At 41.2% G+C, this 24792-nt stretch overlaps 2 protein-coding genes across 3 annotated transcripts in view; both read right to left on the reverse strand.

Moving 5' to 3' along the window:
* Positions 1-24792, reverse strand: part of si:ch211-51h4.2 — a 71596-nt gene that overhangs the window by 11977 nt on the left and 34827 nt on the right. Inside the window, exons 9-12 of the mRNA XM_047588380.1 lie at positions 24616-24715; positions 22369-22427; positions 19368-19432; positions 11852-11992 (exon numbers count right to left, since the gene is read on the reverse strand). Of these exons, the coding sequence (XP_047444336.1) occupies positions 11852-11992; positions 19368-19432; positions 22369-22427; positions 24616-24715 (365 nt within the window). The remainder of the gene's footprint in view (positions 1-11851; positions 11993-19367; positions 19433-22368; positions 22428-24615; positions 24716-24792) is intronic.
* On the reverse strand, positions 819-1717 carry LOC125010024 (putative uncharacterized protein DDB_G0274435). Of its 2 annotated transcripts, none has more exons than XM_047588383.1 (2): positions 1084-1717; positions 819-989 (listed from the first exon to the last, which is right to left on the reverse strand). In XM_047588383.1, the coding sequence occupies exons 1-2, from the start codon at positions 1649-1651 to the stop codon at positions 850-852; spliced, it is 708 nt and encodes a 235-aa protein (XP_047444339.1). In that variant the 5' UTR covers positions 1652-1717; the 3' UTR covers positions 819-849. The 2 variants fall into 2 exon arrangements, with proteins under 2 accessions (XP_047444339.1, XP_047444338.1); XM_047588382.1 differs by having other exon boundaries at positions 819-992; positions 1084-1715.

Consider the following 24792-nt stretch of genomic DNA (forward strand, 5'->3'; position numbering starts at 1 on the left):
GTAAAATATTGTCCTAAATATTAAATGAGCCACAAATGGTTGTAAAACATGCGGCAGGTCAGGGCTAAACCTATGAATCAGTGTTTCCATTTTAAACTCTAATTTTACCCATTTATCTAGCGCTGCTGTAAAGTGCTGTAGGTTTCATTAGTAGTTTTATCGGCGGCTTTCCTTCGCAGCTAAGAGGTCCTGACATTCCAGTGTAGAAACAGCTGGGAGGAAGGAACGCAGAGAGTGTGAGAAACCAGAACCATGTTATGATTGTGGAGCAAAAAAAAAAAAAAAAAAAAACATGCCTCAAATACTCAACAACAATGACGTAGAATTTGGTACAAAGATATTTATGATTTTATGATTATCCTTTGTGTCTATTTGTGCCTTTTGTGTCCTATCAGAGAATGGACATGGGTCTTCTGAGGGTCTCCTTGGTGTCATTGGTTTGGGGTGAGGGTGCCTGGTCTGGTCTGGTCTAGGTGGGCGCTTCATATCTAACATCCACATAAATGCCAGGTCCAAAAGTTTGCCAGCAGAACACTGAATTGTCACAAGATGCTCAATGTTATTTACTTCACTTGTCGGTGGTCTTAATGTTGTGGCTGATCAGTGTATGAGCCAGAGATGAAGAAATGTGACGGGACCCTTCACATTTGATCACTTTAGCGTCTTTCTCATCACCTTACAAAACCCTGCTGTTTTTTAAAGATTTATAGAACGTGCACGTGATGAAATGCACAACGTGACACAATACACAACCTTCACATTTTGTCTACTTCCAGTATTTGCATCTTAGCTGTGTAGAAACAAGTGCAACTCGCATGTTTTCAGTCTTGCACTGTTTTATTTTTTTCATCAACTCTTCAACTTCTTGCACATTTGTGAGATAGATTTTCTGAGGATGCGGTTTCTGGTCCTGGAGCTGGCGTCAAACTGTTCAGACCTTATGGTCACGGGCCACTTGGTGTAGAGGGCGTCTGCGTATTTTAGCCTGGCTTCTTTTTTTTTTAAACAAAGAAAAATAAACCATGACTGCTTCTAAAAATGTATAGTATTTAAAAGTTGATACAAAGGAGATGCAGTACATACGTTCGGACTTGTGTCTTGTTTTTCCGGTGGCAGAGGGCAGGTCGTTGTGTTCTTCGACAGCTTCACTGTCTGATTTATTCTCTCCAACCCAGTTGTTGCAGAGCACAGTTTTTCTCCTGCACTCCTTCTGGCTCTTCAGGCACTCAAGGCGTACTCCTTCTTGCACTTTTCGAGAATGACAAACCTCGGCCTCCTCACGCCCCCTCTGCTGCTGCTGCTGCTGCTGCTGCTGCTTTCTTGGATCATTCCCAGCGAGTCTTCTGATGGGCTCCTCTTTCACTGCCATCACATCCTCCCACTGAAACCTCTCCTTCTTCAATTGTTCTTTTTGTTTCTTTGAGGCCTTCAGCTCATTTGTCATACTCTCCATCTTCTTCTTAACGCTTTCTTTCTGTCGGTGCAAATGTTGATCGTGCAGATCACAAATTACTCTGCAGCCCACCTCGACGTCGCTCAACCTTTCGGCTCTTCTCTCCTCCAGGGTCAGCCGTTTCATTCTGTTAGCCATCTCAATTTCAGTGTTAAGGTGCCTTTGGTTAAGCGACATCGTGTTTTCTTTTTCCAGCATATCAATGTGCGGGTTGGTTTGCTTTGAACCTGTTGTGGAGGTTTTTGTTCAAACTTAGCTGAGGCTTCTTAGAATGTTTCTTTTTAAAAAATGCAGCAGAGATGTTTGGCTGCAATGACTTGAAGGGAAGTGGTTTCACGTTGTGAAGTGTGAAGTGTGAAGTGGAAGGACAGGTGATATCCAGAGTAGTGTGGACATATACAGATGTTTGTATTTAGAGTAAACAGACATAAAAAGCTTAGGCTGTAAGTCACCAGAAGCACATTTATGGCCTTGTGAGTTCCTGTGTTGCTCTACCATAGACTGGCTGGTGAAAGAAACAACCAGCACTACTGGCTCACGCACATCAACAGATGCAGGAAAAATCAGGAAAACTGGAGGAAACTGCTGCTCTGCTCGGCCTCAAAATAAACTCACCAAAAACCAAAGCAATGCACATCAACAGCAAGAACATAATCATGGACCAAAACCCACTAGAAGATGTAAACAGTTTCACATACCTCGGGAGCATCATTTCTCCAAGCCAACATGCTAAACAATATCTGGAAGGCAAAAAACCTGTCACTCAAGACTAAGCTACAAATCTCCAACTCAAACTCATCTTCAACCACTCTACTCCATGGCTCAGAAACCTGGAAAACCACCACCACTACCACCATACCCAGTAAGCTGCAGACCTCCCATCAACCGATCCCTCAGACGCCTCCTGAGAATATACTGGCCCAACACCATCTCCACCGGCAACCTGTGGGAACTCACTAAACAAGACACAATAGAAATCCCGAATCCGGAGGAGGAAATGGAAGTGGAGAGGCCACACACTCAGAAGAAATAAATCAATCACAAAACAGGCGCTGACGTGGAGCCCACAGGGAAAGAGAAAGAGAGGCAGACCGAGAACCACGTGGAGAGGAATCACAGAACAGGAGATGAAGAAAGAAGGGCTGTCCTGGCAACATTTGGAGCGGAGGGCCGAGGCTGGAGTGAATGGAGGATGGCCTACGTTCCTTTGGGAATCTAAAGGCCTAAGTGAGTAAGTAATACCACTGTGCATTCACTGGCCCAGGTGGGGACATGGGACAGTTCAGGCGGAACTGCTCAGCTTCAGGTTGGCGCAGACCAAATAAGGATTCCACAAAGTTCTACAGGAAGAATAAAGTTGAATAAAGGAGTCGATTCGCGTGATTTAAAACATAAATCCACAGCAGACTGATCTTGTTAGGGCAAGGAAAGTATATCATTTCGTCCAGAATAACAGAAATTTGTGGCCTTTCAGCTGCCTTACTTAGCAATATCGAGAGTGACAACTGAGACCGAAGTATGGTGGATTTAGTTTTCTTCCTTGATCGAATTTTAAAAGATAACAGCGAGAACTGTACTCTTGGGAATATGGAGACTGCGCACAACAAGCTATTGGACTTCACACTGTTCGTTGAGAGGAAACACATCAACAATAAAATCCCGTGGAAGCGACTTTCTATCAATTCAGGCTGATGAGAACGCTTGATATTACCACACAGAGCCCAATCATGCTTGACTGATGACAAAACCAATGTGCTGGAATGATTCAGAGATGGGGAGTTCATTGTGTTGCAGTCATCTAAAACTGACTCAATTGCATTAAAAAAAAAAAGCGGATCTGCCAGGCAAATGACGTCTGGATGGATGGAGCCAGCGTGATGAGAGGTACCACTTCAGGTTTTCAGAGGAAAATATGGTCTACGCCTCTGCTTTGGGTCCTAAAACACCGGAGATGAGTGGACATAAGACGTAAAAACTGAACGCGCTGTGCACTTTGAAATAAACAGGTATTCGTGTGGATGTAGGCACAGCAAGGACAAATATGTTTTAGCTGTTTCTGGAGAAGTGGGTTCAGATACTGTTTCTCCTCTATAGCTCCTCATGGCCACAGAGGAAGCAGAGAGGTGCTTCTCTGCTTTGAAATGAATTGAAACTCAAACAGTAGTTTACTCAGTTCCATACTTTTGACTGTGATGCTCAAAGCAGGCATTGGGGACGCATTAGATAGTGCAGAAATAGTTTTGTGTTGTGCTTGTGCCATTCAAACCATGACTGCCTGGTCTAAGTTGGACAATAGAGCAGCACAGACTGCTGACTGATGCCAGGTTGGCTCCATGGATTACTGCTTTGGGTGCCACCATCTACAGCCACAGACGTGGAGACTCATCAGTCCAGGCTATGTTTTTATGGTCTTCAAAGGCCCAGTTTTGATGAGCCTGTGCACACTACAGCCCCTGATTTATGTTATCAGACAACTGCTGCTGTAACTCATCTGCCTTAAAGCTAGACATGTTGCTCCGAATGGCTTTCCTGCTCAACACACTGGTAAACAGTTGTTGTCCGGCTAAAAATATGTCCACTCCACCCAAGGTATTTCTATCAGCAGAAGTGCCATTCGCTGGTTGTTTTTTGTTTTGTTTTATTAGTACGAGTTTATTCAACAGTGCGTTAGTGAATCAGCAGTTTCAAGTACGGCCCCAGCAATAACGGCACTGCCAAGTTCACCTCAATTTGATGTCTGATGCTAACAGCAGAGTTGTTTGAGATCTACCGCGCTTTGTTTGCAAACAGAGTCGAGTCGGGCAGTTTGCAGCAGGTTTAGGTTTGCGCATGAAGTCACAGAAACACGTCGTGTTGGATGTGATTTAATAAAACGTTATCAGTTCGTACACGGTCTCCGGTAGATTTAATTATGATGGGGAGGCCTGATAAAAATGCCTTACACAAGCGCTGTGGGATACATTCTCACGTAAATGAGAATTGTTTCACGTAATCTGAACAGATCTGCTCGGCTTAAATCACCCAAACAAAGTGAAAATGCAAATAAGTATTCAGACACAGAAAAGGTGAATACAGACTTTCATTACTGATATATGAGAAAATTAGATAAAAAAAAAAAACACTTTCCCATGTGTAAAGGAGCTATTTTAAGAGACTTCACAATACACGTAGCGGATGTTTTTGTTATGGGGTACTTAACATCGTATGCAGTTAATGATCAGTGACAGAAATATTTTCAGGCACTCTGACACCTAATCATCATGATCAAGTGTCCTGTCGGAGGAGAGCACCTGTGGAGCCGGGATCCAGACAGTGCAGCTGCCTTAACCTCATGTGGTTTCATCACTGTCTGCGTTTCCACGACATCAGAACAAATGAGTAACATGTCGGACTAAAGGCTGTATTTCACTGCTGCCATTTGACTGGCTGCATGATAACTGCATGAATAATGAGTGTATATTCATAAAGGACGTAGGATGACCTTTACTCATGCTTCCTTTGTCACTGGATCTATGAGAAGTGTCTTGGTTTAGTTTGACAGTGTTGCTAAACTGTTTTCCAATACCACATCCTTTTCTGGTCCAGTGCGTTTGCAGGGGTCCTTATTAGCGGAAAATTATTAGTATTTACAGTTGTGTTTTAATGGCTGTATGATGACCTGTAACTACAAACTGTTCTTCTTCTTAGACTGAACCCTCGTGTCTGAATATGAGAGTGGAGTCACGGTGGTAAAAACAGGCAAACTACAGTAGCTTTAGAATGGGCCTTCCTCAAGGAGGGGTAAAATGAGGTATTCAGATGGCTGCAATCTGCAATCTCACCACTAGGTGGCTCTAAATCTAACACATTTAGCAGAAGAAATGAAGGAGATTACAATAAATCCAAAGATCAAACTCATGGCAAATACTGGTTGAGGTGTCTCTCTCAAGTAAAACAGCCTGGGTATCATCAGCCATAGACTGATCACACCGATCATAGACTGGTCCCACTACACCCTATTACATGAAAAAGGTTACAAAATATTATTAAAACTCCTGTTAACTTCACTCCTGTAACACAGTCCAGAACAAGAGCAACGCAGCTTCAATAATCAGTTAAATACGATGTCACTCTACAACTTTTCTGCAAAGATACAACATCAATTATTAGATTAAATTCGTTGTGGCAGCTGTACCTCTCCCCTCATTTAAGACAAAGAGTTATTTCTCAAGATAACAAAACATTAACACATTATCCCAAAAATCAATTTGTCTTAGATAATTAAGGAATTTGACATTAAAGGATTAAAAGAACAGCCGCCTCCACGGCTGCTCTCGTGACTTAATACAATGTGATTACCAGAACATCAACTAAACTGAAGTCATTAAATGTAAAGTAGAAAGTCACTCTATGGTTACTCTCCTGGGGTCCAGTTTGTCAGATGGTGAAATTACTCATTTTTTATTATTTTTTTCTGTTTAAGAGACTTGCGCCACAGAACAATGAAAGCATTCAGAAAGTTTTTGACATAGTTAATGTATAATTTACGAGCGAGCGGACGCGTTTAATGCTAAACAGTAACTGTTATTGTGCGTTCATGAAGCGTAACATGAGATGCCGCTTCACCAGGCATCAGAGGGAACTTGAATTAGCAGCGACCCAGCACCACGCCACAATAACACATCTGCTTCCCTCTCGAATTTCCTCCTCTTCTTCCTCCTCTGCAGCGGCTGCTTAGCCAGTCTTGAAACTCCGGGTTGTGACACACTGAGTCACAGCAGGGGGATCGGGGAGACAAAACCAATTAAAAGCGCCGAGCAACGGCAAAGACGCTGCACTGTGTGCATCATTTATGGAGTTCCTAATCGGCAAAGCTAATAAGCCTCAGACAGACGGGAAGAGCTTTCGCTGCTAGACTTGAGCAAATGCCGTGGAAGGAAACAAACTTCAGAACTATTAACCAACACATCCTTTCAAAGACGAATGGAGTCAATATGGAGTCCACAAGCACATAGAAAAATCCCAGAATACTGTTTGCAGCCCAACGTAATGTGTCAAAATGTGTTAGACCATTACTGCCCTCTGTGATACAAGAGTGATGACAATATCGAGACAGAACAAGGAGCACATTTACCAGCAGATTCTATAAATAACATCAGAACTGCTGAATATTCAGTGGACGAGTCGCATAGGTTTAGGAAGGGAAAATGCAAGAAATTACATCCTGACTTAAATGACATCGTGCTCTGTTTGCACCCTTTGTTACTTTCAGGTCTTCCAACCAATTCACAACTGAATTTACAATAATAACTGATCATCATTTTTAAAAACAGTGGGTCCTCACATCTATTTAGGTGTGGGTGACTGAGAGAAGTGTCAAATCTTTACAGTAACTCTGAACAGGTTAGTTACTACTCACTGTAAGCTCAGTTTTCACTTAAAGCCGCGTCACTGCTGTTCCATACGCCGCAAAATACAACCTCAAAAGTCAGCGCATTACAATGAACCGCAAACTACAACCGCATTTAAAAATAGTGGTTAATACTTTCACAAATAAAAGTAATAATGGTCCAAAATTATGGTAAATGGTCCTCTGTTCGTACGGTGCTTTTCTATCGGACCTCAAAGTGGACCAGGTTTACAGTCACAGTGACACAAGCGCGCACCCTCCCATGATGTTAAAATGTCTTCTTTAAAGCTAAATGTGGACCACCCCTAATCAGAAAGCAATGTGCCCCGCTTCACTCAGACAAGTAGCGTAAAAGTGAAATTTACACATTGTCCGTATTTTTAAATTGACAGAAGGAGTAAAGTACAAAAATGAGGACAAACTGATGAGCTTCAAGGTCATCGGGAACAAATTCCTAAATCCGATTAAGTGCTGCGAAAAGAGCTGCAAGCTGTGAATCACACCGATCAGGCATAAGGTTAGGAAAATAAAAGACGCTAATGCAGGTGATTGATGTACACCGATCAGGCATAGCATTATGACCACCTTCCTAATACTGTGTAGGTCTCCCTGGTGTCTCCAACACAGTTGTGACTCATCAGAGAATGGACATGGGTCTTCTGAGGACATCCTGTGGGGTCTGGTAGCATGAAGCACGAGGCCAATATATTCTCAACACTACATACAGCATAGTTATAACATGAGCAACTGAGGCTCACTGTCAAATCTACCACGCTACGCTACTACAAAACCACTGGCAGGTGTCCGTCTCATAATAGCGGGCGCCTTGCTAACTAAGCGGAAGCATGAAATTCCAGCTTTGTACAGAAACACGCACGGAAATGAGCTGCGAGGTTCGCCACCTGTTGCTGTGCTTTGAAGGCAGGTGGCTGTCCTGAGGCGAGGTGTGACCTGCTTGTTTATCCCCCTGAGAGGAGCTTTTTGCTGCACAGAGTGCACAGTCGACTCCCGCACTCATCTGAATGAAAGCAGCCGAGGCTCCTGCTCATCCGTCTCAGTGAACAAGGACACATTCGCGGCGCGGGGCTTGTTTTCATGATCTGACCTTGATGCTGGGGGTATGAAAAATGTCATGTGTACTCAGGTGTCAAAGGCAGCTGTCACACCTCTTTTAAGAGGTGATTTGATATGGTTGTGAGACAAGCTACTATTCCTTTATGCGAGGCTCAGGGACGGGGCATGTAAACACGCGCGTTAACGGGAACATGATTTTTCGATTAAAACGGAGAGCGAAAAGGAGGCAGACTGGTAGGAGGTAAAGAGACGAGCAAAGACAGGAGACGGGACCAAACTCCAAATGAAAAACAGTATTAACGATGCACAAACTACCAACTTGATTATCCTTAATCCCAGTTCCATGTCGGTATTTTAAGGATGCGTTTCCAAATAACGGAAATCAGAACCTTTCAAATGCTCACACCCATGGCTTTTCTCACTCTCTGCATGTGACCTTCTTGCAGTTTTGCAGATCTTAATATTTTTTTTTCCGACTACAGAAAGAAACAAGATTAAAATCTAATCAAAGTTTGCTCCCTGCAGAGGTTGGGTTAGCATTTCCTTAAGAACAAAAGGCAGACGTTTTATCAAGTTAAGCCAAACTCTTGATTTCCCATGATTCTTCTTTTTTCATATTACAATTCAGTGCTGGCTGACTTCTGCCTGGCGTGGTTTCCATTACTGTTGTTTTTTTTCTTTAGTGTTGAGTGTCCCTGTAAACCTGACTGAGAAACAAGCCCTAACTACTGTCATCCTCTTACTGTATAACCAACGGAAACTATTCATTTCCACTTTTCATTTGGAAAACTACATGAGCACTTTCTTCCAGACTGAACTTGTTCTCTGCAGACTTCTCCATTTCATCGCGTTCCTCTTTGCATCACCGAGCCCCTGTGGCTCCAAATGGTCCAGAGAATCCATTAATGGCATTTAATTGTCAGTCAGCGTTGATAATGAACTGGTGCTTTCCAGGCCCATTGATCTGAAGTGATTCCACTTTGTCAGGTATGTTTTCGCTCACACTGAAATTTTTAAACAGTTAAAAAGCTATTTAAAACTAATTTTTTCCCTCCACTTGCCACATTGTTGTGTCATTTAGGGTCAGGTTCACACTCATCTTAATGCAGTGTCAAGAGTCAAATTCTTTCAACAAAGCAGTGATTCCTGCCCGAGGAAACAATGACTAGTATTTGTGCAAACCATGCCAGTGACAATGCATCTCAGTCAAACTGTGAGACCTAATGAAATGTGTTAGCAGTATTAGCCTAGTATTATGCTAAGCAAATTACCTCTCCTGGGACGTTACTGCATCAAGTCCTCTACACCAAGGCCACCACCAAGATTCTTTATTGTCATTGTCACCTTTTCTTAAAAGGATGTGTTGACCAGGCAGATGACAGTAGGCAAATATGTGAGCTCTCTTCATTTGGGTAAACGTGACCCTGGGTTTGTCTTGTCAACAGCTCACGCGACACTTCCGACCTAGAAATGCTGCCCAGCTTCGACGACGAAAACCTGAAGCGTTCAGTAAACTGCACGGTGTCTAAAAGCAAACAGTTGTTCCTGATCCCAGCCAACACATTAGGGCCCAGTGACGAAGACGCCGAATCACCGTCTTCACTTTTATCCTTGTTATTACCCCCCTTTATCCTTACACGGCTTTAAAAGCACGTAGCTGCTCTAAAAGACTCAACAGATGAGGGGAACAAGGTTAGAGGATTGGGATTTGAAGTGGTATAAACAAACATGTGCTCCAAACAGATGCCTTTTTTTTCAAACAGATTTTTAAAAACCACCAGGGGGCAATGTTGGTCTAGAAAAGCTGTGGCACGCTGGGCTCGGAGAGCACCTGTGACAAGGTTGGCTCAGCCCATGTGGGTCGCAGGAGATCTGTTTTTTTTTTTTTTTTTTTTTTTTTTTTTTTTTTTTTAAACAGAGGAACAATGAACAGTGAAGGGTGTGTGTGTGTGTGTGTGTGTGTGTGTGTGGGGGGGGGGGTAACAGAAATAAAAATTCATGTCAAGCAATCAGAATGAAAAATGGTTGTTCTGCAAATCAGTGCAATGAAAGAGGATTTAATGGAAAGGGAAGGCCTGAGCCATGGCGCGATTATGATTCAAAGATGCTTTGAAATAATTACATATTCAGTACAAGAGTTGCTAATTGCACATATTCACACAATTCTCCGCTGATTTACATCACTGTCACCCTCGGGCATCAATGAAACGGCACGCTGTACAATGCTGATGACAAAAAGCTAACTTGGTATCAGAAATAGAAATCTGAAGTCTTTTTTTTTTTTTTTTTAATGATCGGTGAACAATGTAATGACATAGAAAAGAACTCCACATCAACCAGACCATTTAAAGGCTGATATGTTCTTTAATAATGTGTTTGTCTGCTTCTGAACAGAACCAGAGCCTATCAATTTATGAGTGAATTGGCTCTTACATCCTTATCCAGACATAAACACTATCTTCCAAGACTCAATCCTTTGTAACAACGTTGAACCTCAAACTTTTTGCTCATCTCAGCCAACATGTTTACATTTGCGACTTTTACTAGTAAATCGTTTTTAAGAGGTGAACAGAAAACTCCCCGATGCCTGCGTTCTGTACTTTTACTTTGATTTATTTGATCCAGTAAAAGAGCAATTTTCATTTAAAACCTGGACTTCTCTTCTTTTGGCATCTGTCCCATCAGACAACCAGAAGTCAAGCACGCCACTTAAAATTATGTATAAAAAAAAAAGAAAGAAAGCACGTCATCCCAAGGTAATTGTCAATTATTCCACTGGGAATGAAAAATGATCTGCCATAAACTGCCATTTTGTCCATCCCAGCAATCACAAGTCTCCAAAAACTCAAAAATGTCATTATAAGATCTGTAGGTTACTCATGATGCTGTTCATCATATTTGACCTGAAAAATAACTTTTCAGCCAAAATGTTGACCAAAATACAACTTTCCGGGATAGGGCTGGGTTAAAAAATAACACATTCTGATTTCAATTGGTCTTGATTTGAAAGACATGATATAGAGGGTATGCATGGACATCACTGCCACCTGAGGCCACGCCCCCGAGTGGCAAAAACATGGTGAAATGTAGCAGTAAATACAGCGAGACCAGGAAAAATGTGGATTAGGCTCAGTTTCAGTTAGTTTAACTTAGTTTTAGGTCATTTCATTATGATAAATGTAGTTACATAAAAGATGCTAACGCTAAGAGCTTTACTGAGAAGTACCGTTAGCCATACAATGCTCTAACGTCCAACCAGAGATTGAAAGGACTTCGACGAGTGATTGCAAATATTCCATTTATTGTTTTGTTGTTATTTATTGTTGACCGTAACTGTCGGCCGTAACTATGCCAAAACAACAACATTGACAATCTTCTCTGAGAGCCCTCGGTTATAACTCAAGGCCGTAACCACGGAGACTTACGCTTGCTGTGACATCACATGCATACCATCTATTGTTTGATAAAATCCTTGGATCGATTTTTAAATACATTCCATTTCCTGTATTCTCTAGCTGGAAATTTTGCTGTGGTCTCGGAAGACTGGTTTCTAGACCGCCGAGTGAGACTAGTCCTAATGTAAGGGAGATCCAAAACAGGACAGAAGCCCAGGCCAGAGAGCTGACCGGACAAAGAAGAGCTGGACAAAAGCAAATCCACAAGACGTGAAACAAGAGGTGAAAATTATACAAATCTTTGGAACCAGTGGCAACATTAGTTTAAGTTTTAAGCACTGTGATTGTTTAGAAACTAAAATATCTCCAAAGGTATTGTTATCAAATTGAGTTGAATCGAATAGAGACCTTGTGAATCCAATCTATTTAGGAAATCAGTAGCGATGCCCAGAAGAATCAATCTGAGCTGTTTGTTCAAGTTGAAGCTCAGATTTGAAGAATAAAAAGCATGAAAAACAAACATTTAGAGTAAAGACTCACTCTTCTAGGGAGATGTTGGTGTACAGGCTGGGGGAGGCGGAGGAAGGAGGGCCCCTGGAATCAGGCTGAGCTGTCGTCTCGGTTACCAGCGGTCTCTCCGGTAACGACGTCTGGGGGACAATCTCCAGCACGGCCCAGCACCTAAGGTGAACACAAATTACACATTTTGATCACCAAGAGTAGAGAAAGCGATTCCCCAGTTCCCACGTCAAACATTTAAATTCAGTCCTGTCTATTCCTCTTCCTGCAGTGAAAAGGTTAAAAACGGTTGGTAGATTTGAGATACATCTGATTACTGTTGTGCTGTTGTTGTCTAGTTCCAGGGATGTCATCCAACTTCCTCAGAGCAGGAGATTGTTGTGTTCAGCAAAAATAATCCCAGTGCTTAGCACCGAGCTCCAGACAAAGAAACAGACTAGACAATAAACAATGTGGAGCACTTAACAGCAGAAAGAAAGTCAGATACAGTATTTTGCTGAGGATTTGCTGCATCCCAAAACAGGTACACTGAGAATATGAGGATGAATGAAAACCTCAGCTGTTTGGCTGCCTAGTGTTTGGTAATGTGCACTAATTGAAAAAGGCTTCTGGGGCCAATAATCTTTATTATTATATTGGACACGTTTTGTATTTTTTAACTATATTCATCTGTATGTTTCGTGCTACTCTCCTTATGTAGAGACCATGCTAGGCTAGTAATTTGGATGTGATCAGGGGAAATATTCCAGAGTTGGTGAAACTTATTTTTGTAAAATATTATTTCTTTTGTTCTACATGGGACACATCATTTATTTACTGCCATTTCTTTAATCGTAGTATATCAGAGAATGTGACTAGCTATAGCATGGGGAGGAACGGGAGTACATTTCACAGCCTGTATGACATTAGAGGCATCGCACTCATGCTTCTAACCCTTGTTTCACTTCTGCCCTTTGAAAAAAATGAAACTGCCCCCAAGCCTGACATGGAAACAAAGCCTCGCTGCTTTTAAAGCCTCACCGGGGCGCCATCATGAATTAATTACCCATTTGTCAGCAAGACTGATACATACCGAGCAGGAATGACGCCTCCTTTTAGTTGTCAGAGCTATGAATCAAAAGAATTAGGTGATATTTAAACACAGCCTCTCTTGATGATGATTTCGCTCTAAACATAACGGCTGATTATTCTGTTCTCGCCCTCCTACCAGACAACACGGCGACCGGGTGTTTTGATTATTTACACTCTCCAGTACCGCAGGCTCGCGTCGTCCCAGCTTTCCATTGCTCTACTTGACAAGGGCATCCATTTTCTTTGTGTATTATGTGTAGCCTAAACTCTCTCTTCAGTGCTGTGTCCGTCTGCTGGCTGATTACGCCGGGGAATCATTTCATAAGTGAAGCCTGTTCAGGAAAAAAAGTTTGTTTGACTTTGACTGTGAAAATGTAGTGTTTTGTTTTGTTTTAGATTCACTTTTTTTTTTCTGATATCAAGTTGTTTCTGTGTTGGTGAAGCCATCTATATGCACTGTCCACCATCTAGTTTGACCTCTGCTGTAGTTTCAGTAGGAAACAGCAATTATGGTAATTGGACATTTCCTTTGAAAACAGACTTTGAGAGCTTTTCAATCAGACAGCTGTGGACAACAGAGAGGGTCACTCATAAATAATAATATGTAGAGTGATGTAAACACTGCACGTTTAAATATTAATTAATCTGAAATGAACTGAAGAGACAACAACAAATTCTGTGTTCGAACCCGTCGGCCTACAGGAGCCTTCCTCCCACCGTCCAGAGACATGCTCATTAGGTTAACTGGTGATTCTAAATTGGCTGTAGGTGTGAGTGTGTCTCTCTGTGTTATCCCTGTGAAGGACTGGCGACCTGTCCAGGGTGTACTCAGCCTCTTGCCCAATGACAGCTGGGACAGACTCCCCCTGTGACTCTCTGGAGGACAAGCAGTCACAGAAAATAAATGAATGAATGAAATAAAGAGTGAGCCTAATTCAGATCTGGGGACTTGAGGGGATGTGGCATTGAGGTACTGTTACTGTGATACTGTCTCTTCTACCACCTGCTAGCACACACCTCTTGAACGTAGCCTAATTTTGTATCTTCTTCAATCTACCTTGGACTGTAAGAACACTTAGTAACTGTTAGCTATAGCATTAGCATGAACTCACTAATTACTACATGTTACCCTTCATGAAAAAAATTTAATTCTCAGTTAAGAAAATCTCTGATCTATCAAACTATCAACTAGCATTGTTTACATTAGAACAACTAATTTATTGAACTTTAAGGAGAAGAGGAACCAACCATCTTACATACATAGCTCCATAGAAACTTCTACAAATATTGTAGCTTTAAACCACAGCTGTCAACCACAACAATACGCATCCTTTTAATATATGTTAAACTAATAATAATCAAGAACAGCTTCATTTGAGGTACTTAATACAATACAAGAATGATGAAAAACTAACTAAAGCTCACCTCAGCATTCAAATATATATATTTTTTGTCTCAAATGGAAGAAGAAATCCAAACCAGCAAATGAACACGATTCAGGAGAGGCCAGCTCTACACAACAGTATGTAGCACTTCCATCGTGAGTTCTGGTTTACTGACGTGTCAATAATGCATCTATTTCACTCTTCTGAAAGAGACGCTTGAAATATTTGGAAGCAGACAGGCAATACAAACCTAGTAGAGGGAATCAGTGAAGCTAGAGACATACTGATGCCCTGAGGGATAAGTTATTTTTATTCTGAGTCATGACCTGTGCCAATTAGTTAACTTTTTCTTTTTCTGTCTCCCTGATCGTGGTTCTTTACTAACAGAGACAAGATGACTGCAAACCAACAATTTGTTGGCCATTTTTATTTCGGTCAAAGTTATGAGAGCTTTAGCTGCAGTACTTTGACAAGTTTTCAAAGAAATACATTTTTCTTTTTAACCCAGCTACACTATCCCGTCTTACAATGCGCTGTGAAGTACTACTAAATGCTACTGATGGTGTTGATCTGCAGCCTTAGCTGTTAGCCTTAGCTAGCACACGAGTCTGTAAACGTATTCACGTCAAGAATATATATTTCAATATATATTTTGTTGCAAAGCATTACTTTCTACTGCGTTTTTATTAGTGACGTCACCATCGACTAGTCGGCATCGACCAGATTTTCGACTTTAAAAGATCTGAAGTTGTGCCAGCCCCAATACCTAATAAAGTATCCCAACTCTCTCAACCATAAAGCTGAGAGAGTCCTGCCAAGTGCTGTGTCACTGACATCAGAACGCCTAATCACACAAAACACCGCAGGCATCAGAGGTGGATTGAGAACGTCTATTGTTTTGGTGGAAATCAGCCTGATGATCCTTAAGGATTCAGCTGGTTTTGCAGGTTTTCTGAAATCGGTGGACTCTGAAACACAACACGAATCACAAGTTCTTTGTTTGAAACCAAAGGCCATAAAGTTAGGCTGCAGAGAGAGAAAGCAAGTCACGAACAAGCAAGTTTTCTTCCCTTCTCTGCGGCACTGGCGGTTGGTCTCTTTGAATCGGCGGTGCAGAGTGCAGCTCTGGGAGATTTATCCATTCATTTGTTGTGGCTACGCTCGAATGCACCCAACAACACACCATTTCTATTTTATTCTACTAGTCTTTCACTCTGCAGGGTGGCTCAACAGAATTATGTCCCCAACGATAATTATCAATCAAAATTATGGTCTGAAAAATGGAGGCAGAGGAAATTGCTTACCAGCGCGTCAAGCAGGAACGGGACCCCAAAAGAAGTAGTGTGGTAAGAGAGAGGTGAGGGGAGGCAAGGGGAGGAAGGGGGGGGATTTGCATCCATGCAGTCTGAGGTACGACGATTCCAGTCAACTTATATTGGTGAACAGTGCCAAACTTCAAACCTTCTGAAGAACAAATTATGTGAATTCAAAGCATTACATACACTTCTGAGTTCAGCTCCCCTTGAACTTTCATACATATTGCGAATGAATGGCAGTGTCATGACGGATATGTAAAAAAGAAATAAAAAAGCAATTTCTTTTTAATGAATGAATTCAAGAGATTTGCTTTGTACAAGTTCTACACTGTGTACCTGTAGGTTTGCAGGAGAGGTCATTTCTGTTCCTATGAAATGAAGTGCAGCCAAAAACGCACACATCTTAAGTTGGACACATTAATCAAAAACACATCATTTGGTTTTGCATAATGCTGATTACGTGCTAATATTCTGGTCCTGTTTATGAAAGGTCAAAGTTATTCCAAATTATAACAAAGGATGGCAGGTTTTTAATCATTTAAATAGTGATAATGACAGGGGAACACACTGCCAGGCAACGCAAGTCAGTTTACAACTATGAGCACCGTAACAGGGCTAGAGCTGGAATGACTGCATTTAATCAGATTAACCGTGTGGTAAATACAACAGCGTGTAGTTTCTGCTTGTTCCAAATCATACGTAAGCTTTGCACTTGGCTTAACTTTGCAATTAACCATCACCGGACTGATCTTAGTTCTGAATTGAAACAATATTGTTACAGTTCTCCATTTAACCTGGGTTCAATTCGTGTTCCCTCAACACTACATTCTGGTAGAGATTGGTGTTAATTTTGCAGGAAAAATTTAATTTTGGGAAATCAGCGTTCCGTATGTGTACAACACGTTCATAGAGCATCTAGGCTGTGAGTAGACACATTTACATGTAATGAGTATGATGAGAAGTGGCGTCAGGTACAGTAAACTGCCTGGTTATATAATTATTATATATGTTATTAAGGTAGTCTTGTCGATCTGCAGGTAACGCATGTTCAAACTGCAAACAAAGCTCTCCAGGGAAAGACTGCAGTTGGGCTGAGGCCGCCCCCTCTAACCGGGTCAGCTCGGTTCATTTCTTCCAGAACGGAGTATGATTGGTGTGTTCGCACCGGCCCAAACGAACCAAGTTGAGGGACAAAAACTCAGACAAACCTCAGCACTATTATCTCCCTAACCATACAACAGTAAACCTCTATAAAACAGCTGTGTGCAATGATTAACGTTTGCTCGTGGCAACTACTCTACAGCCAGCACAAATGTCCATGTCAGACTATTGCAAAGGGACCAAGTAAATTAACTTCGCCTCGTTAAGAAAGGCCCTCAGGCTGCACAAAGTCAGGCTATTATGTTTTTTAAGAAGACCTCAAGGAGAAGAGTGCTTAGTGGGCGGTGACCTGCACTAGCATTCAAGTTAACCAGTGGATCACACTCAAAACCCACGTATTATTGGCACCAAAACTGCAGTGGCGCTTTGGATCGGCATTGCCACACCTTGTGTTGTGCACTTCCTCTCACAGTGAGATACCACAGCGGTGCAGCGGAAGAAATAACCCCAGCATGCCATCAGAAAATACCTGTTTGTCTGTACAACAATGCGCTCTACACCCCGCAGTGACACAGAAATTATGTTAACCAGTTGTCAGAGGGGGGAACCCGTGTGAGAGACAACACTCAGACAAACACTCGTGTGCTGCAGTTCTCTAAAAGTGCATTTATAATCTGCCATTATACAGAATTACTTTGCCACGCAACACTGCTTTAGGAATCCGGTGTGTAGGTTGGACACAAAACAAAAACAGCAGCAAAAAGACAAAAAAAAAAAAAGAAAGAAAGAAAAAAAAAGCAGCTCGAAGCTCATAAATCCCTGAGAAGTATCCCAGGGGAGAGAGACTTATTGTGTGGAGCTGCTGTAAGTTGTTTTGCCAGAAGCCGATCAGTAAAGTACACCAAAGGTCAGATCCAACCAATTGTTGGGTGTAGCTCAGTGAAATTTGTCATGGGCGTGCGGACACTCTTCTCACCAGCACTGATGACAAGAAAAGAGGGTTTCCTTTACTCTAAAATGGCTTTAGCTGTGAACATTGTACTACTGTGTATGGAAGTTTCACCAAATCGGTTTAAAAATTTATGTCAGAATTTCAACTGACTGAAAACCAAGGCACAAATATTCAGAGGACTTTTTCCACATGTTTATTGTCCCTGCTTCATTGGGGTTCAAATTATAGTATTGTGCATGCAAGCTGCTTGTATGGCAGAGTCTTAATTTTTTTAATTTAATTATACTTCAATGATCATTTATCGATAAATTCATTCTCTTTCAAAATTATTATTATTTATTAATACTCAGATTAGAATTGGGTCAGTTTCTGTTATGGTGGGTTGCAGACAGACATTCAAAAATGCACACTCTCAAAACAACAAATACATTCCTCACTGCGGCAGTCTACGAATATGCAAACACAGTATATTTGCCCCGTCCGTCTGACCGCTGTTTGTTAAGAAGTGCAAACCATATTTACTGACTCAACCCTCTCATCCCGTAGAGGCTTCTTTCTGCTCTGTATGTCGAGGGCAGGAGACGGTGAGCTAAACATTCTCCCTAGAAGCACCTGACTCTTCAGCTGCAGAGTCGAGTTCAAGAGATTGTGGATAGTCTGCGGTCTCTGTGGTCTGCATGTGAGTCCTTTGTGGATAGTTGTTATTGCCAGATGGCCTCCTCTCACAAAGGACATATGGCTTCAACAGTTTGCTCTCTTCAAATGTCTGCTGAAACTCAGAGAATCTAGCCTCTTTAGCCAAGTCCTAAGCATAGCAATGAAATGAGGGTGTGGCCAAGGGGAAGGATTTAGATAATGAAGAGGAGGGGTCCCAGGACAGAGCCTTGGGGGACGCCGGATGTGATAAGGAAGGGTTGGGAGCAGTGGGGGTCCACCTTGATGTAGTGTGGTCACATAATCATAATGATTACAATGATCAATGCCAATCACAGTCAATCCTGTATGCTTATATATATTTTATATCTAAGATATAATTTACTTTATATCTATCTATATATATGATAATCAGGCATATCATTTCATCATTATCTGACGAAAAGTGTTCTTTCCCAACCCTTTACTTATTTCACTTTTCTGGGCACAACCCAGCACCTTAGTCTTCATAGAATTACTCAATAAAGCTTATTTCTATAGCAACCCAATGTGGTTCCCCTAAGTATAAGAAATCTTTTACTTGCCAGACCTCTTGAAAGCTGAAAGCTACAGAAGATTAAATTTAATGATGACTGTGCCTTAAAGAATGCCAGCTCCTGATTTTCCTTCCTCCATAATCCCTGACCCTCTCCCTGTGGAGAGGTTGTGGCCGTTATTCACAGAAATAGTCCGGTGTCCTGTGGTGCTCTCCCCTCGGAGATAATATACCAGATGGTTTCATGGGGGAAAAGTCTCTGCCATAGTTCAGGGGCAAATTCAGAAAAGCTGGTCATGGGTAATTGTATAAAATAATGTTGTCTCGTGTGCTGGCTGGACTCTCTGTGCTGAAGCTTATTTTAAATTTCCGTTCAGTTTCATTGTATGTATTTTTTTTTTTTTACTCAACTTTCCAGGTATAAAAAAGAGCATTACTCGCAAGGATAATCAGATCTAGACATTCCTATATGCTTATAGATATACAGTATTTATATTCAAAAAAACAACAAAAGTGTGCTCACCAGAGGATGTTGAGCACCGTGCAGGTTGTTAGACCTGCAAGCACTGCTCTCCGAAACCACAGGATCTGGGTAAAAAGATAACAAAGCACATGCTGATGAACAACTTGTTCAAGCAGAATTAAAGAATTAATTAATTAATTATGAGTTTTGCAAAAAAAAAAAAGTCAGTATTATCATATCATCACAATGCCGGTTCAGTGTTAGCAGTATATAACACTTCCTTAAAGCCATTGCTCTCACTGGGTCAGACCATGTCTCTGGACGTGTTACAGAGAATATCTGCGCTGAATGCACACGATCTACCTTCAACAAGACAATGACTTCAAAACATATAAATCATCTAAGACTTGATGATACATTCTGCAGTGTTGCCCAGTTCCAGGGGGTTATTTATATGAAGCATGGTATGTTATTTTGACAACTGAGAAATTACGCTAGCAGAAATGCAGGCTTGCAGTCAATGACAGAGAGGACATATACATCAGGGTAGTGATGCATACATCAGAGTGTGTCTGCACCCATTTATTTCATGCACATTTTCATTTTGAGCACTGCGCAACAGAAAGACATTTATCATTGAACTCATGACTTACATCAAGCATATGCCTTAACATCTGATTTGAGTGTTGTACGTGATAGAAAAATAAATCTCATAATTCTGTCTTATTCTCCATGTTTTCTGTTGTGAATGGAAAGCATATCACCTTGCATGGGCACTGCATTGTCACTTTTTTGTATTTATGGTGAAATACATGGAAAATACATGAACAGACTGTCACAATGCCTAACCCAGGCCCCGTTCAGACCTTGAATCAACATCCATCTTGGGAAATACGATCACAAGGGCGTACAGGTGCGGACTGACCGAGGACGCATAAAGGATGCGTTGAGAGATCTGATCTCTGACCACATTTGAAGGTGTTCTAGGTTGTATTTGACCATATTCCTTTGATAGTGTGAACACAAAAAAGCAAGAAAAGAGCAAAGAGTTTTGCACCATTCATTCAGGAAAAATACACGCAATCGCTCGATGTGATTGCCTGAAAAAGAAAAAGCACCGTAAGTGACCTATGCTCTTTAGCAATTAGAACCTTTTAAAATATTCTGTCTGTATACTATACTAATATACTAAATAATGAATATATCTAATCAAGAATTAGCAAGTGAAATTATTTAACATGAGTTTACTGTGTGTGACTCTGTCATTAAAAACCGTGTCGGCAGGTGGTTAATTACTGATGCGATCATGTTGATGCAGAGTGGAGTTAAGTGTATGTCCTTAATCAGTTGTCTTTATTTACCTTGATTACAAGAAGCTAGTGCATCGGAAAAGTTTGCACCAAGCTTCACGTTATAAGTTTTGTGGAGGTCTCGAAAATAACTAACATCAGGGTGGAGATAAAATAAATTATATAAATAACAACTCTGCCATGGTTGTGTTTCTGAAACAGTGCTAGAGATCCACCAGAAACAGCTGCCGCTAACATATTCTCTGGTTGAAAATCTGGTTGGTGACACCGGTATTTAAAGCTGGCCACTTGCAATGGGATTACCCAGGACGGTGTTAATGTAAAGTCTGAACAGGGCCTGAGACTGGATCTGAAACATGGTCTGAGGACACATGTGGACACATTTAACACCAGGTGTGAACACAGGTACTTAAAACTTGTCATTTGTGACTGGATTGTTAATGCAAGGTCTGAACTGGGCCCCAGAACATTCATCACAGAATGCTTTGCTCCAGTATTTTATTATTTTTTGGGGCAATTAATGCACAACACAAAGTCTTATTGCCCTTATTTTCAATAGAAAAAGCTATATTACATTCACCTACACATATCCAGAGACATGAGCCTGTCCAGTAAAGAGCAGATCATATTCCTGGTCTAGAGTCGTGCTCTAACCAGCAACGCTTCTGACCTCATCAATAAAGACCGACCTGGCCAGCAGCCAGGGTTAGTGACCTGCAGAAAGACTAGGAGAAATAGCCAGTAGGAACCAGCAATTTTTCATATATAGTATTCTTCCAATTAATGTCTGTGTTAATGGAGTTTAAACTCTGGTGTTGGGGAAATTTTAGTGAGTTAATAAATATGAAAATAACTGAAACGGCTTAATCAGCAGCCGAGTTTACATGAAGACTTTTTATTGTCTCATTCTGATTGAAGGTTTCGGGTCAGCTGTTTACATGTGAGGTGATCTATGTTTTTATCGATCTATTCCACACAAATCAATGAAAACATGACGTGATTGATCAAAGATAGAGGTCTCTCATCTCATTAGCATAGTAGCTGCTATTGTTTTGACATTTTTATTATTAAAGCAACAGTTTGATTCAGAAAGTTTGTGGGGTCATAACCACTTGCTATTGTATTGTTTAGCCTCATAGTTGCCGCTCTTTAAGGTTTTCCAGCGGTTCCAAATTTGTTCCACACTTCAGTCCATCCCGGCTTCAATTCATTTTTGAAGGACCTTTTTAAACAGTTAAATATTTCTGCCGTATAATCGTGTGATAATGTCTAGTTCTTTCAGAGTTGTTATTAAAAACAAGCTCTCCAGTTGAGGAAATGTCACTCGAACGCCACTGTGCATTTATGTCAAGACAGAGCATGCACAGACAGACAGACAGAGCCCACCTTCATTCCAATTCACTGTTTACGTGACTTTCGATAGAAAATATTCTGGCCCCGTGAATCGGAATGAAAATTCATTTCACAGGGGCCTGTTCGTTCGGACTGAGGTGTTTGTATGGAGCAATTTCATTCGGTTTCCAAACCGACTGTAATCGGAATATTTGGTAATATTTCTTTTATCAGCCTGACTCCACACGAGCTGCTTTAGAACAGAAGTTCTACTGCTCCCCTCAGGTTACACTTGATCTTTCTCAGCATACTAATGCAGAGGAATACCAACAGAGTGGCTTGTGAGCCTCTTCTGAATTCAGCACATCGAGTCCACAGATCAGCGGGTAGTGTCGGTTACAGTCCAAGACTAGATTTACCTGTGTTCTGTTGTGTGAGATCTGTGAGAAGAGCAGAGGCATCACGTTTACAATCCCTCCTGCAGAGAAGGAAACAGAGCAGCTGGTCATTCCCACAGACATAGTCTTCATCTAAAGGCTTCTTGCAGCCTTCCACCGTTTCACACACAAGTTTCTGGTATAAAATGCACTGTATCACTTCTGTAGAACAGCAGGAATATTTATCAGATGATTGACAGTGGGAATCTTTTATTTTATTATTCATATTCCATTTTTTTTATGAATTATTTCTTTGAATTCTGTAAGATTAAAATGAAAGATAGCTTCAACAGACAACAAATCATTAGTGACGCCAGATGTGAGTCGACACAAAAGAGAATCGTGTATGTGGACAAAGTGAGAAGTCTGGGAAAAAAAAAAATGTTCAGCTGACTTTTCTTAATGGGAGGCTGAAGAAAATACGTGCAAATCCTGGCTGAATTCTGAATTGACAGTCTGAGTTCACCCAATTTAATTTGACTAAAGCAAATTTTCAAATACTGTATGGTTCATTAAATGTGTACTAGTCACTCGGTTCAGTGTCAGCTATGCTGAAAATGAGAGTTTGCTCTCTTGTTTGAGGTTCACTTTATTGAATATCATTGTACTTTCTCTTCATATTTCTCCTTAGATGCGTCAGTCCTGCTGTGTAATAGGTCCCAGAATGTTTTAAAGTGTATCATTGTATGAGTCTCGGTTTCAGTGGCTAGTTTTTTTAGAGCCATGGTCTGGATTTTACTTGAGTGGCTTTTAAATCTTGAAATTCCAAGCTAAACGTAATCATTATTTAATCCTAAGAACGTGATTTACTGCTGTTCTGTGCGCTGTTCCGCACAACTAACAATGACGAACTGCAAAGCGGCTGTCATGGGCGGCAGTTTGCATGTTCAAATAGCCCTCTGAAGTAATGCAAGCACAGCCAGGGCTGTCACCAAAACGCTAATGAAACCGAGTGATCACCCCTCGTGCTGCCACAGCTGATGTGTTACAGTGACTTCAGGAAGCCGGAGCACTCGCGGGGACTGTGGATGAAGGACTCAGTCAGTCATTGAGTCAGTCGCTCGAACGCATTTAGATCAGGTTTGACTTCAGAAGCTGAAGTTCTCTTATAATAAGTTTCATTGCACTTGTGTTTAAAATCATTTTTGACGTGAAAATGAAAGAGTCGTCTTTGGTGTCGTTTAATTCGCTTCACTGTGGGCGTTAATCGCTGTTGTTATGTTTTATGACTATAATTTTAATATGTGTGGGAGTGCAGGATATTTGAGTTACCCAGTGTTTGATGTACACATTTTTTTTTTTTTAATTACAAGCTTATTTTATTTTATAAATACTGATACAGTCTCTTGTCTTCTACCCGGAGTCTTCAACGTTTTCCAGGCCAAAGACCCCCAAACTGATGGAGAGATTAAGTAGGGACCCCCTACCTACTATATGTGTTCTATATTAAACTCGCTTTTTATAAATATACATTATTATTATAATTTTGCATTCGATATCAAGCTACTCAAATAAAACACAAATATTCATTTTCTACAGTAGGGTGGCTGTGCAACAGGCGTAAACATAAACAGGCCTGATCCCTAATGTTAGCTTCTCTTCTGCTAATGTTTTCACCTTTTAACTGAACGTGTAATATGCTGCCTCGTGATTGGCCCAGCAGTGGTAGGGGCGGGGCCTACTGTGTAGAGGTGGCTTAGATTACACAGGGCTCCATTTAGGGCTTTAGTAAAATATGTTGGATTCATTTTAAGAAATTTAAAATTGTGGGAGAAAATATATATGTATTAAAAAGAATATATAAAAAAATGTCTAATCAATCAATGATTTTGCAGTACCCCCGTTAAAGACCTATTGTCTTACATACTTTCTTCCAAATAAACATGAGTGAGTTGTGGGGTAATTTCACAACTGACAAGAACTGCATTGCACAAGCATATTTGTTTTTGGTTGCAACTGAAAAACAGCCACGTCGCCTACTGTCTTGTTTCTTATCGCGCCAGTATTTCAGATTTCTAATGGAGGAGTACAAACGATTTCTTTAAAAAAAAAAAAAAAAAGAAATGTGGCAGCAGGTGCACTGGAAACTCAGCCTTCAGTTCTCCTGAGGAAAGAAAGGACAGTAGAAGAGCGAGCATGGACTGGGGGGGAAAAAAAGGCCAAATAGATGAAAAGATGGAGACAGAAAGGAAGAAAGTGAGCCATATATTGTACAAAGCTGCTTCTCACCCAGAGCCACTGTGCCCATTAGGAAAGGTTTCCCCATCTGACTGAAGTCGCTGCTGCTCTGAAGGCCGACCTCTGACCCCACTGCAAATGTCACAGCCACCTGAGATACACACACACACACACACACACACACACACACACACACACACACACACACACACACACACAGATTTTCTG

The sequence above is a fragment of the Mugil cephalus genome, chromosome 6 (assembly GCF_022458985.1).
Source record: "Mugil cephalus isolate CIBA_MC_2020 chromosome 6, CIBA_Mcephalus_1.1, whole genome shotgun sequence".
NCBI classification, from domain to species: domain Eukaryota; kingdom Metazoa; phylum Chordata; class Actinopteri; order Mugiliformes; family Mugilidae; genus Mugil; species Mugil cephalus.